This window comes from Mustelus asterias, chromosome 16 (assembly GCF_964213995.1).
Source record: "Mustelus asterias chromosome 16, sMusAst1.hap1.1, whole genome shotgun sequence".
NCBI classification, from domain to species: domain Eukaryota; kingdom Metazoa; phylum Chordata; class Chondrichthyes; order Carcharhiniformes; family Triakidae; genus Mustelus; species Mustelus asterias.
The window spans coordinates 9,566,269-9,581,492 of NC_135816.1; the positions used below are offsets into that span (position 1 = coordinate 9,566,269).

At 44.4% G+C, this 15,224-nt stretch overlaps 1 protein-coding gene across 3 annotated transcripts in view; it reads right to left on the reverse strand.

Moving 5' to 3' along the window:
• Positions 1–668: 668 nt before the first annotated feature.
• LOC144505634 (UDP-glucose 6-dehydrogenase-like) overlaps positions 669–15,224 on the reverse strand; it is a 51,121-nt gene continuing 36,565 nt past the window's right edge. For all 3 annotated transcript variants that reach the window (XM_078231753.1, XM_078231752.1, XM_078231754.1), the window contains exons 9-12: positions 12,977–13,116; positions 10,691–10,782; positions 6,344–6,454; positions 669–3,809 (exon numbers count right to left, since the gene is read on the reverse strand). In XM_078231753.1, coding sequence (XP_078087879.1) covers positions 3,702–3,809; positions 6,344–6,454; positions 10,691–10,782; positions 12,977–13,116 — 451 coding nt within the window. In that variant the 3' untranslated portion in view covers positions 669–3,701. The remainder of the gene's footprint in view (positions 3,810–6,343; positions 6,455–10,690; positions 10,783–12,976; positions 13,117–15,224) is intronic.

A 15,224-nucleotide genomic window follows, 5' to 3' on the forward strand; every position in this document is an offset into this window, starting at 1 on the left:
CACAAAGGTATCTGTTATTGTGGTTGGGGAGGGGGGGGTGGGGAGTGAGGGTGGGGTAGTATACAGTCGATGCAATACTTAACTGCCATTACAGTAATGCATCTGCACACGCACAGGAAATGGGGTAATAAACCTTTATTGAAAGTGCTGCCACCACCATTGGAGCCAGTGTCTTTCTGATCATTACTCATCACATTTAAAAACTCTCCACCTTCCCTCTGATTCTTTTGCCAATTATCTTAAATTCTGTGCCCTCTGGTTGACAGAGCCAAATCTCCATTGCTGCAGAAAGTTATCAAATACAAGTCCAACTGAAACCGAGATTTAGCAATTAGAAAATGCTGGAAAATCTCAACAGATCCGACAGCATCTGTGGGGAGAGAATAGAACCAACGTTAAATCTGGATGACCCTTCGTCAGAGCTCTGAAGAGTCATCTAGACTTGAAATGTTGGCTCTATTCTCTCTCCCCACGGGTGCTGTCACACCCGCTGCGATTTTCCAGCACTGTGTGTTTTGGTTTCAGATTCTAGCATCCCAGTATTTTGCTTTTATATTAGCAATCAGCCTTATTTCAACAAAGGACGACTATCGATGTGAAAGTAATGACGCCTGGGACCCTCGTATCCTGTGGTGGATGTGAACACAAAGTCTCAAACCAAATTCCTCAAGTTTCCAAATGTTGATTTTATTATGAAAGAGGCGTATCAAATATTTTATTCTCCAACATGAACACAAAACAAAAGTTTATACAGAAAGTGTTTCTTTCAAATCATCAGTGTATCAGGTAGAATCAATTCAGGAGTATGTACAATGTACATTTTTCACAGCATCAGATCGATGCCCAACATTAATAATCAAACTTATTGACTTGGGATTTGTGTCTCATGATTTGTTTGAGTTCCACATCACAATCAACACGCACACCAGTCCCGTATTAAAGGTTTTATTCATTAGTTTATCATATTGCGATTGAAGTCAATAAAATCCAATCTTTGTGGGGAATCCGAAAATAGTTATGCCCAATTACACTAGATCCAGCAGTTGTGATAACCCACCTTTACTAAAACAGAGAACAGGCTTCCAATTTTCACAATGAACTAGGTCACATAGTTCAGTCCCTGGTATTAATTAGTATTTTGATCAAGTCCAGATTCAAAGTTTGCAAACAATAATTCACTGGACTAAAATTCTACATTAAAATTCAGACTGCTAATTCTCACTGGCGATTTCTCTCAGGCTTTTAAATCCGCTTATACATTTTAAGTAATTTATCTTACGGATTACGTGTGCCAGTCAATATCCGTTGCTCATTTTGAACCATTTCCCTTGGTAGGTAGGGAATTAGCCGTAGTCCTCGAGGGATCACGAGCATCTCTCTCTATTAGAGAGAGAACAATTGGCTACTGAGCTGGAGAGGCACCAGTCCACATTAAGCACAGAACAGGCGGGGAGGGGAGGCAGGTCCCAAGTCTACCTCAGCTAGAGAGCAGGAATTGAACTCAAGCTGTTGGTGTTATTCTGACCCAAACCTGAGCCAAGTAAACTAACTGGTCCCTTCCATTTTTGTACCTAAAACTTATGGGTATTAAAATAGACAATTTCAGGGCTGGGGTTTGGGGGGGAAACAATCGGTCTGACTTTAATCACAATCTGCATTGCCGCATCTTCCAAATGCTGTTGATCCCCCCCACCCATGCGCTAAATTAAAAGTTCAGCTCTCTTTACATCAGTGGGGGCTGGAGGGGCAATTTTAGCCTGATGCTGCCACATTGAGAGTAGATATGATGTTACGTTTACACCTCTCCCGATTTTAATTTCCACTGGAGTCATCGGGAAGGATGTAGAAGCAGCACTCCTCTCTAGCCTGTGGGACTCCTACCCAGTGAGTTGGATTAAAATGTCAGCCCTTGGTGTGGAGACCGTTCAAGAATTTCCTCATTTGGCTGTCGGTAGGAGTGTAACGTGGGTGTCCCAGCTGCAATTAACAGTGAAAGGAACAAAATCTCCCCTTAAAATGTACCCCTAAAAGCAGGAATGTGCTATGGTCCATGGACTTAGAGCTGGCATTCAGTTTGTTGTTTGGCAGGAGAGAACTTGGATATTGGTGGAAAAAGTGACATGTTGCTGAATTTTTTTTAAATCTTGCACTTATCAGGACAAACACAAGAATGCCAAATTTCAAAGGACCACAATAAAATTACATTATAGGAGAAAAAAAAAGGGTGCGATTGGTTGGCAAGCTGACTCTGTTTGGCTGAGGTGTCGCCATTAGGCTCCCCAAGCTGCCAGGTAACTGAGAAAATGTGGCAGGGCTTGAACATATTCCTTTTGTTTAGAGAATGGTCCTTGCCTATGAAGGTATGTCACCCCCAGCAAGCATAAATGGATCACAATATGAAGCTTAACTATCTTACATACAAAAAGCTTTAGCAACATGTCTCTCTTTTCAGCAGTATACTTAGGCTTACGATTTAGAATTTTCTTATATTTTATGGAGAACCCCTCCCGCCATCCACTAATTTCCCTTAAATTATGGGAGATTCAACTTTCAAAAAAGTGAAACTTCAAGCAAAAGTAAAGTCAGAAGAAAAGCCTAGCACCGTCTGTCTTCAGGCTGGTAATACGGTGGCAATCCTCAATGATTGAAAGCAGCAGGGGGCACCAACAGAGCATTCATCCATATATAGTTAAACAGATGGAGTCACTTTTTTTGCTTAAAGACTAGAAATTCACTGCCCTCTCTTGGAAATGGAGGAACGAGGAAGACAATTAATTCAAGAAAGTTCTACCCACTTGTTCCCAGGGTTGCCAACCCTCCAGGATTGTCCTGAAGTCTCCACGAATATAGCCTAACGTCTGAGACATTGGGGGGGGGTGGGGGGAAACCTAGGAGAACAATCACTGGGTCATTAAACAAAATTGGGGGAAGAAAGGTCATCTGACCAACGATCATCAATCATCTAATTAGCTAATGGAAGAGTCCATTTGCTTTCCAATTGGCCACTGAATGTGTGGATATGTCAAGCAATCAATGCCAGGAGTGTGGATGGAGGTGGGAGATTATCTTTTGGCACCTCCTGGAATATGTTCAATCAGAAAAAGAAAATGCTGGAAAATCTCAGCAGGTCTGACAGCATCTGTGGAGAGATGACGTTGAGAGTCAGCATGAAGGGTCATCCAGATTCGAAACGTTGGCTCAATTCTCTCTCCACAGATGCTGTCAGATCTGCTGAGATTTTCCAGCATTTTCTGTTTTTGTTTCAGATTCCAGCATTTGCAATATTTTGTCTTTATCTTGTATGTCGAATCAGAGTTGGCGACTAAATTTGGTCCATGAGGAAGCAACTAGGAAGACAAGTCAAAAAAGCTTAAATTTTACTCTTCCTTCCCTCCCTGCAAACCTACACAAGATTGTGATTACAAATTCAGATTAACTTGCTTGGTGGAGTTCAGATATTGGGCCTCAGTTTAACCAGTGCAAACTCCTCCAGCTCAATGGGGCTTTGAGTACAGGGTCCCATTCAAACCATAAATGTTAAAAAAAACCACAAATCGAGGAGGCTCCTGTTGCATTTTTATAAAAATGACCTAAAAATTGTCACATAGTGTCAGTAAGCATATTGAAAATTTTCATTGATATAAAAACTAATACTGCATGTAGAAAATGTGTGACAGAAAATCACTAGGAGGAGTTGGCCATTATATCTTTAGCTTCTTGGCAGGAGGGGCTTGCAAGTCAATCCTCGAGATATCTTTGTTGGCAGTGAATGGTATCCGCTCTGTAACCTTCTTTCCAATGGTTTCAACCTGTTGGTGAAATTTAACAAATGAAAATTTGCATTAGTGTTTCCAACACATTGCAGCTCAGTCTAAAAGATCCCCTCCAAGTGGTTAAGGGAGACCCGCCACAGTCTCCTGGTAGCACAGTGGTTAACACTGCTGCCTCATAGTGCCAGGGATCCAGGTTCGATTCCAGCCTTGGGGGACTGCCTTTGTGGAGTTTGCACGTTCTCCCCGTGTCTGTGGGGATTTTCTCCGGAAGCTCCGGTTTCCTCCCACAGTCCAAAGATGTGCTGCTTAGGTGCATTGGCCATTGTAAATGCATGGGGTTATAGGGGTAGGGTGGAGGGAAAGGTCTGGGTGGGATGCTCTTTTATAGAGTCGAGGCAGACTCGATGGGCCAGATGGCCTCTTTCTGCACTGTAGAGATTCTATGGTTTACTGGGATCTGAGGTACTTCCCACAGGTAGGTTCAGCAAAACGACAAGTTGCATTTAATGTAGTGCAGAATCTGTTGGAAAACCATATAGAATCATAGAATCCTACAGAGCAGAAGGAGGACATTTGCCCCATCGAGTCTGCACCGATCACAATCCCACCCAGGCCCAATCCGCGAAACCCCATGCATTTACCCTGCTAGTCCCCCTGACACTAAGGGGCAATTTAGCATGGCCAATCCACCTAACCCGCACACCTTTGGACTGGGAGGAAACCGGAGCACCTGGAGGAAACCCATGCAGACACAGGGAGAATGTGCAGACTCCACACAGACAGTGACCCAAGCTGGGAATTGAATCCGGGTCACTGGCGCTGTGAGGCAGCAATGCTAACCACTGTGCCACCGTGCCAGCCCATATCTCCAAGAACTATATCTTCTTGTAATATTTGTAAGGATGTTGCATTATTTGGACACTTGGGAACATACCTGGATTTTATTTTTACTGGAAATCACCCAAAGAAGATGAATTTTGTGTTTTGAACTTATGATTTGAACTCAGTTGGGAATAAAACAAGGCGGGAAAAGCTGCCCAACTCCTGCTGCCCTTGCCTGAAATACAGTGTGCTTATTAGCATCAAGGAATTCTCATCTCATTGGAATTTGTCTGTATTCAGAGGCTGAGATGAAAGGGAGGTCCCAAGGATTGATCCGATTCTATTTGCCTCCACATCAAAGCTCCATTGGTGAAAACCTCCAGACATCCAATGGAAATAGCGATCAATCTTCACCCAAGGGAACTCCAGATCAACAGCACCAAAACCCTAATGTCATCCTTTTCATGAAGCTTTTCTTTAACCGCTGGTCTCTGCAGAGACCTTACTTGTTTGTCTGTGTTTGTGCGCACTAGGGAATTTTAAAAAGGGATAGATAGTTACACTCCCCAGTTACAAATTGTGCGTTAACCAATTCTCGCAAATTGTTTTAAAAAATCGTTTCATTTCAGAATAGATCAATCATTCTGAGTTTGTTGAAAAAAGTTTAAAGTTTATTTATTATTGTCACAAGTAGGCTTACAGTAACACTGCAATGAAGTTACTGTGAAAATCCCCTAGTCGCCACACTCCAGCACCTGTTCGGGTACACTGAGGGAGAATTTAGCATGGCCAATGCACCTAACCAGCACGTCTTTGGACTGTGGGAGGAAACCGGAGCAAATGGAGGAAACCCACACAGACACGGGGGGAAGACAGGGGGGTCAGACTGTGACCCAAGCTGGGAATCGAACCCGGGTCCCTGGCGCTGTGAGGCAGCAGAAAGAATCCAGGTTAATGTCTCTTTTACTCTGGGTCTAGTGATGGTGAGGTGAACAGTTGGCCATTTTGGTGAATGAGTTGGACATTTACACTAATGGTGCGACCTGTGTGATAGAGGAACTCGAGAAACTGTTACTTCCCCACATCCTGTTTGTGACACATACCATGTAGCATCTGACACCAAGATGCAAAATGAGACACTATCAAAAGCTCAGCTAAAGAATTTCCTTTAAAGGAGTGTCTTAAAGAGAAAGTTAGAGAGGTGAGGTGGTTAAGAGATGTTCTGGCCTGGACAAAGGCAAACAAAAACAAAATATTTAAAAAAATTGTTGGAAATCTCAAATAAAAAACTGGAAAACACTCAGCTGGTCAGGTAGAAACTATTGAGACACCCTCTTCGGTAATCCTGCTATTTAAGGGACACACAAAGTTCAGGGCCATACCTCTATACACAGTCAGCTGTGAACTATTATGTAAATGAACTCGTGCACTAAATTAAATGAGCATATAATTCTTGATCATTCAGATTTGCCTTCGCTGTTTGACAAAAAGTCGTCTCAATGCAGCCATTTAAATTCTTGTCCTGTTTTTGGAAGACATTAGGTAGAGTTAAGGCTTTCAAGCGCACCTTTATCAGCACAATATATCATCTGAACTCTAGCACCCATCGCTTGCCTTGTCTTGCCCATCTCACCCACTTAGCATCCACCAACTCCCCTCCCCACCTCATCCAACATGGAGCTGACCAAAGGCATCAATCCCAATGGTGATTGGTGTGTTTTTCAGTCACACCTCCCACCCCCCCTTACCTGGAAACCAAGGCGCTGGAGCTTTTCATGAAGACTGTCCAAAATGCGCCTGCCATCAAAGATAAACGCTGGTTTCAGCATTGCCTTGTAGATCCTCTCATAGTCCAGCTCCTGAAAGGTGATGAATTTAAACTGAGGTACAGACGAGATCTACATCGATATTCCCTTTATATTCACAACATGACCAAGCTGCAATGGTTCAAAACTCGACCAGACTGCAGGACAGACTGGAATCTGAAACAAATGGAACATGCAGATTTTCCCCACAGTCACATCCAGGACCTCACTGTGCTGGTCACAGACCTTCCCCAACTCAAACATCTCCATTCACACTGGGAATAGTGGTGTCACTAAATGAAGCGCTCAATGTAAAAGTCTTGCATTAATAAAGTGCCTTATTTAACCTCAGGATGTCTCAAAGTGGAGTATACTGATGACACATTTTTGAAGTTTAGTTACTGTTGTGATGTAGGAAATGCAGCAGATAGTTTGTACACAGCACATTCCCATAAACAGCAATGCAATAACGACCAGAAAAAAGGTCCTTTAATGAGGTTGAATGTTGGCCAAGGCACCGGGGCTAAATCTTATCAAAATTGTGGCCGTGGGATAGAAATATAGAAGATAGGAGCAGGAGGAGGCCATTCGGCCCTTCGAGCCTGCTCCGCCATTCATCACGATCATGGCTGATCGTCCAACTCAATAGCCTCATCCTGCTTTCTCCCCATAACTTTTGATCCCATTCACCCCAAGTGCTATATCCAGCCGCCTCTTGAATACATTCAATGTTTTGGCATCAACTACTTCCTGTGGTAATGAATTCCACAGGCTCACCACTCTTTGGATGAAGAAATGTCTCATCTCTGTCCTAAATGGTGGGCGGCATGGTGGCACAGTGGTTAGCAGTGCTGCCTCACAGTGCCAGGAACCCGGGTTCGATTCCCAGTTTGGGTGACTGTCTGCACGTTCCCCTCCCCCCCCCCGTGTCTGCATGGGTTTCCTCCGGGTGTTCCGGTTTCCTCCCACAGTCTGAAAGACATGCTGGTTAGGCAGATTGACCCAAACAGGCACCGGACTGTGGCAAGTAGAGGAATTTCATTGCAGTGTTAATGTAAGCCTTACTTGAGAGTAATAAATAAACTTTAACTTTACTTTCCACCCTGAATCCTCAGATTGTGACCCCTGGTTCTGGGGTCCCCCACCATCAGGAATATCCTCCCTGCATCTACCCTGTTTAGTCCTGTTAGATTTTTATAAGCTCTATGAAACATCTTTAATATCCACCAGTAAGGGTAGTCAGGACTAGGATCTCATCTGAAAGACGGCACCTCTGACATTACTGCACTGGAATGCTAGCCTTGATTTTTGACCTGATGCCCTGTAGTGGGACTTGAACCCATAACCACCTGTTTCAGAGGTAAATACACTACCAACTGAACCACGGCTGACACACATATCAGATCCGAGGCTTTATAGAGGCAGAGTGTACAAAAGCCAGGAGCTTATGTAAAATCTTTATAAAGCATTAAATATTGATGCAGTACTGCGTCCAATTCTGGGCAAAACACCTTCAGCTAAGACATGAAGACACTGGAGAGAGTACAGGAGAGATTTATTAGAATGGCTCGAAGGAATGAGGGATTACAGTTAAGTGAATAGCCTGCAGGAACAGAAGTTGCTGTATTTAGAGCAGAGAAGGTTTAAGATGACGATTTGATAAAAGGTGTTTAAAACCAATGAGGTTTTATACCGAAAAATAAAGAGAAAGTTTCCGGTCACTGAGGGTCAGTAACCAAAGGGCACAAATTTAAGGTAATTGGTCAAAAAAGCAGGAGCAATGTGAGGAAGATTGTGTTTTTTTGGCAACGTGGTTAGGATCTGGAATGCACTGTCTGTAAGATTCAGATACAACAGGAACCTTCAAAAGGAAGTGAATAAATAAGGAGAAAAAAAGCACAGTATTGGGGAGAGGAACTAATTGATTGTTCTTATGAGGAGCCAGTGCAGACTTGATGGGCTGAATGGTCTGTGATTCACTGAAATGTGAATATACAAAGTAGATCAGGCAATGCCATTCTCACAATTCGACACGGTCCCTGGATTGAAGCTGTAATTAGTTTGATAATGAGGATGTTATCAAAACTGGCAGCACTTGAAATAGAATTGCTTTGTACTGACCTTCAGATCAGATATTTGTGTGAATTCTGTTCGAGACGGCAGCCAAACTTCCAAACCCAGGACCACTTCCATCTGGAAGGACAAGGGCAGCAGATACATGGGAGCACCACCACCTGCAAGTCTCCCTCCAAGCCACTCACCATCCTGACTTGGAAATATATCGCTGTTCCTTCACAGTCGCTGGGTCAAAATCCTGGAACTCCCTCCCTAACAGCATTGTGGGTCAACCCACAGCACGTGGACTTCAGCGATTCAATCAGGCAGCTCACCAGCACCTTCTCAAGGGGCAACTAGGGATGGGCAATAAATGCTGGCCCAGCCAGCGATACCCAGTCCCACGAATTGAATTTTAAAAAACTGGAGTAAGCCGCAAGCAACCATGAGTAATGCCAAGGCAATTAATTCCCTTTCATTCCTTGTACAATCACTCAAACAATATTTCCATGTTTAGAAAGGTGTTGGTCTGACCTGACACTTTACAACATTAACAATTTCCATCTTAATCACATAATATGGGGCACTGTTCCTGTTCACTGAAGCTCGCCCCTGCTCCAAATTAATCACATGAATAGCACCAAGTCACAGAGCAGAAGTCCCAGGTCAGAGGCTGGAAATTCCGAGTAACTCACCTTCTGACTCCCCAAAGCCTGTCTGCCATCTACAAGGCACAGATCAAGAGTGTGATGGAATACTCCCCACTTGCCTGGATGGGTGCAGCTCCAACAACACTTGAGAAGCTCGACACCATCCAGGACAAACCAGCCTGCCTAATTAACACCCCATCCACAAGTATTTGCTCCCTCCAACACTGACATACAGTAGCAGCCGTATGTACCACCTACAAGATGCACTGTAGCAACTCACCAAGGCTCTTTAGACGGCACTTTCTGAACCCAAAACCCCTGCCACCAAGAAGGATATGGGCAACAGATATAGGGGATCACCACCATGTACAAGTTCCCCTCCAAGCCACACAATATCCCAACTGGGAACTATATCACTCTCGCTGGGTCAAAATCCTGGAACTCCCTCCCTAACAGCAGTGAAGTGTACCTACACCACATGGACTGCAGATTTCAAAAAGGGGGCTCACCACCACCTTCTCAAGGGCAATTAGGGATGGGTAATAAATGCTGGCTTAGCCAGTGACATCCACCTCCCATGAAAATATATTTGAAAAAACCTTGGCCTAGGGTCAAGGCTTCATCCACCTTCAGAATGGCCACAAGGATGCAAGCATTCAGTGACTGATCTAAAATAAAGGGGAAAGGTTTATTTGGCTGAAAAGTTTATTCTTGAACTCACTCATGAATTCATTAAAGCTCAGGTTTCAAAAGACTTCCCACATCAGGGAAACCCAAACAAGAGAGAAAGCAATAAGGGGATATGCTGTTAGGGTGAGACAACGAGGAGGACATTCAAGTGGACGTAAACACCAATATCCACCCGTGATGTGAATTCTATGTAATTATATCCACATGTTTTCTCAGAGTCAGTTAGTTCAGTTGACTAGAATCATAGAATCCCTACACTGCAGAAGGAGGCCATTCAGCCCATCACATCTGCACCGACAACAATCCCACCCAAGCCCTATCCCCGTAACTCCACATATTTATCCTGCTAATCCCCCCGACACTAGGGTCAATTTAGCATGGCCAATCAACCCAACACGCACATCTTTGGACTGAATGGTTAGAGTTTCGCTCAGAATGACACCAACAGACAGGTTCAATCTCCATACCCGCTGTGGGAGCTGATGGAGGCAGTCTCTTCACCTTGCCCCACGCTTGCGAAATGGTGCCCCTCATTCTATACATAAACCAATTGTCTCTCTTTAACGGAGAGAGAGAGAGATGTCTAAGACCCATTGTGGACTGTGGCTGTTATCTTGCCTTACGCCAACAAAGTTTTGAACACCTCAAGTGTTTGACAGCATATCAAAATGAACTCTGAACTTCAGATAAACCTTGTGCAGCACCTCTTATCTAGTTAGTATCTGGATAAACACATCTCCAATCAGGGCAGGACAGACTTGATTGTAACAGCTCAACAGTCAATTAAATCGATTTGCGTGACAGTAGACATCTTTTGGATCACAAGAAACCAAGCTCATCGAAGAGGAGGTGAAATAAGAGGAAAACTAGCCACAATAGCAGTTATTTTCAATACCTTGAACATATCCCACTCTGTGCAGATCACTATAGCATGGGCATTCTTACAAGCCTCGTAAGGATCCAAAGATACGGTGACCAAACGCGACACTATAGAAAAGAAAAGATCTTGCGTTACGATATGAAGAACCAGAGACAGGTGGAGTCCGGGTCAATCAATATATTTAAAAGTAGCGGCAGATAGATTCTTGACCAATAAGGGAGTCAAAGGTTATCGGGGATAGGTGCAATGTGGAGTTGAGGCCACAATCAGATCAGCCATGATTTTACTGAATGGTGGAGCAGGCTCGAGGGGCTGAATGGCCTATTCTTGCTGATTTATGTATTTTATAGCATCTTCATAACCTCAGAACGTCCCAAACCATTTTATAACCAATGAATTCATTTTTGAGGTGTAGTTACTATGGTAACATTGGGTAAAACAGTGGTCAATTTGTGCCTCATCAAGTAGCCACAAAAAGGGAGTTTGATAATGACCAGTTAGCTTGCTCCAGTGATGTTAGTTGAGGGATAAATATTGGCCAGGACATTTGCATAAACTAATTTATATATATTTATTTATTAGTCACAAGTAGGCTTACATTCACACTGCAATGAAGTTACTGTGAAAATCCCCTCTTCGCCACACTCTGGCGCCTGTTCGAGTACACTGAGGGAGAATTTAGCACGGCCAATGCACCCTAACCAGCACATCTTTGGAGTGTGGGAGGAAACCGGAGCACCCGGAGGAAACCCATGCAGACACGGGGAGAATGTGCAAACTCCACACAGACAGTGACACAAGCCAGGAATCGAACCCGGGTCCCTGGCGCTGTGAGGCAACAGTGCTAACTGCTGTGCCACCGTGCCGCCCCATTTAAAATATTGGTCATGGACACTTTTACATCCTTGGGTAATACCACGGCCGGAACTTTCCAGCTATCCACGCCGGAGGGATCATCTGATTCCAGCAATGGCGCAGTCCAGCCACAGGTTTCCCGGCGGTGAGGGGTGCATTCAAAGGGAAACTCTGTTGACAACGATGGGACCAGAAGACCCCACGGCAGCCAATGGCAGGCTGTGTTTTGTGGAGTGTTGAGCAGAAAATCCCACCCCTCATCTAAAAAAAAGAAACTTCTCCAGCAGTGCAGCACTCCCATCACTACTGCGCTGGAGTTCAGCCTAGATACTTGCTCAAGTCTTTGAGTCAGAAGATTGTGGGTTCAAGTCGCATTCCAGAGGCGAAAACATTCCCCACTGAACCATTTATATATTGCTTTTTACAAACTCGGAACATCACAAACGTCATGCAACCAATGAAGTACAACCAGTTCGATTGATCAAAAGCTGAAAGCAATTGTCCTTTTCTGGCTCAATAGATGAACAAGGGCCGTCCTTGCAAAAATGGTCTAGGTGCACAGGGGATAACATTTCCAAACTTGTTTAATAGGCATTCCCATCCCAAACTTAGTCACCATTCACAAGATGGAGGCACAAATCAAGTCTCACAGAATCATTCATAACCTCAGAACACCCTAAACCATTTTATAGCCAATGAATTCATTTCTGAGGTGTAGTTACTAGGGTAACATTGGGTAACACAGTGGTGAATTTGTAACCAGTAAGTAGCTGCAAACAGGGAGTGTGATAATGACCGGTTAGCTTGTTTCAATGATGTTGGAGCGGCACCGTGCCACACTGGTTAGCACTGCTGCCTCACAGTGGCGGGTTCAATTCTGGCCTCGGTTGACTGTCTGTGTGGAGTCTGCACGTTCTCCCCGTGTCTGTGTATGTTTCCTCCGAGTGCTTCAGTTTCCTCCCACGCTCCAAAGATGTGTAGGTTAGGTTGATTGGCCATGCTAAATTAACCTTAGTGTCAGGGGGTCTAGTAGGGTAATTATGAGGGGTTATGGGGATAGGGCCTGGGTGGGATTGTGGTCGGTGCAGACTCGATGGGCCAAATGATCTCCTTCTGCACTGTAGGGATTCTACGATGCACTGCTATATTCAGACCAGAAGGTCATTCAGCCCATCAGTGCCTGGGCTAGCTCTTTTGAAGGATTAAAAAAATTAGTTTCAATGCTCTGCTCCTACCTTATAGTCCTCACTAGCTTTCTCTTTTCAAAAATCTATCTCTAGTGATAAGCACTTGGTATGAACTTGGTAGACAGACAAAAACTTGAGAATAATTTCATAAAAAGTCCAATATGGGGACTACTATGTGGATTCGCCAAGAAGAATCTTCCTCATTCAAAGCTGATCTATTCAAAAAATTCTCCAGTTCCCGGTTGCTTTGTATACATACCCCTGTCAGGATCATCGTCGCAAACACTGGTGTGAGACAGGTCCTGAATAATTTGCTCCTTCTTCACTTTTGGATCAAATATGTGCAGCCTGGCTCCCTCGTCCAGAAGATATTTGGAAATGTAAATACTGGATGACTCCCTGTAACAGAAAGCAAACTTAAACATGAAGCCAGATGGTTCAGAAACCCAACAGCAGTGTGGTTACTGGGCTACTGCACTTCATTGACACACACAGCACAAAAGGAGGCCACTTGACCATCATGGCCGTGCTAGCTCTATGAAAGACCAATCTCACTGGTCCCGCTCACCTGCTTTTCCCCCATTGTCTTGCAACATTTTTCCTTCTAAGTATTTATTCAAGTCCCTGCTGTCCATCACAATATCAGTAGGAGTAACCACCTCATCAAACTCCCATCTTCACATTGAGGATACCCTCTGCCATGTTGTGCGGCACTATCACCGTGCTAAACGGGATAGACTTTGAACAAATCTAGCAACTCAAGAGTGGGCATCCATGAGGTGCTGTGGGCCTTCAGCAGCAGAATTGTACTCAACCACAATCGTAACCTCATGGCCCGGCATATCCCCCACTCTACCAATACCACCAAGCCAGGGAATCTACCCTGCTTCGATGAAGAGTGCAGGAGGGCATGCCAGGAGCAGCACCAGGCACGCCTAAAAATGAGGTGTCAACCTGGTGAAACTACAACACAGGACTACATGAATGCCAAACAGTGACACCAGCATGTGATAGACAGAACTACAACCAATGCATCCAATCTAAGCTCTGCAGTCCTGCCACATCCAGTCGTGAATGGTGGTGGACAATTAAACTCACTGGAGGAGGAGGCTCCACAAATACCCCCATCCTCAATGATGGAGGAGCCCAGCACATCAGTGCAAAAGATAAGGCTGAAGCATTTGCAACAATCTTCAGCCAGAAGTGCCGAGTGGATGATCCATCTCGGCCTCCTCTGGAGGTCTCCAGCATCACAGATGTCAATCACCAGACAATTAGATTCAGTCCACGTGATATCAAGAAACAGCCAAAGTCGCTGGATTCTGCAAAGGCTATGGGCCCTGACATTATTCCAGCAATAGTACTGAAGACTTGTGCGCCAGAACTTGCTGTGCCCCTAGCCAAGCACTTCCAATACAGTTACAACACTGACATCTAAACAACAATGTGGAAAATTGCCAAGGTGCGCCCTGTACACAAAAGGCAGGACAAATCCAACCTGGTCAATTACTGCTCCATCAGTTTACTCTTGATCATTAGCAAAGTGATGGAAGGGGTCATCAACAGCGCTATCAAGCAGCACTAGCTCAGGAATAACCTGTTCAGACATTGAGTTTGGGTTCTGCTAGGGTCACTCCACGCCGAACCTCATTACAACACATTCCCCCCTCAATTTCCATCAAATCCCTGACTCTCCAGAACCACTTACTCAGGTCCCCTGTGGCACAAGCCACAAGAAGTTAGGATTCGGGTACAAAAAGGCTAATGAAATGCTGGCCTTAATCTTAAAAGGCTGGAAAAATAAGGAAGTGACGCTTGAGTTGTATTATTGCACTTGGTCAATCTTCCTCTGCATTCAGTTCTGGGCACTGCAACTTTTTTTCATTAATTCAAGGGACGTGGGCTTTGCTGCCTCGCCAAAGGATACATTGCCCTGATGTGTGGCACAGATTCACCGCACTGATGTTGGGACTAAAATGGTTACATTACAAGGACAGGTTGCAAATCTTCCATTCCCTTGAGTGTAGTAGAAGCACCAGATCGGGATGCTCGAAAGGATGAGTTTGTCCCATATCACCGTATTGTCACTGGTGGGAAAATCCAGAACAAGGGGGCACAATCTTAACATTGGACCAAGATCATTTAGTCAAGAAGCACTTTCTTTCCCCCACAGAAAAGGTAGTGGAAATCTGGAACTCTTCCCCAAAAGGCTGTTGATGCTGGGAGTCAGTCAAAGGTTTCACTAGGCTGAGATTGATGAGGCTTTTATTGGATAAGCGTATTGGGGCTGTCAGCTTATTGTAGGTAACAAGTGAAGCGATATGAATCAACCATGATCTGCATTGAAGGGGTAGCAGGCCAGAAGGGGCTGAATGGCCTCCTCCTGCTTCTTCCTCTGAACTAACATATTGATTACCTTTGGAACAGGTGTAAATATGTCAAAAGTCAAAAAAGGTAGCACTTCACAGCAGCTGCAGACATTTCCAAAAACTCTCTCTGGGATACCA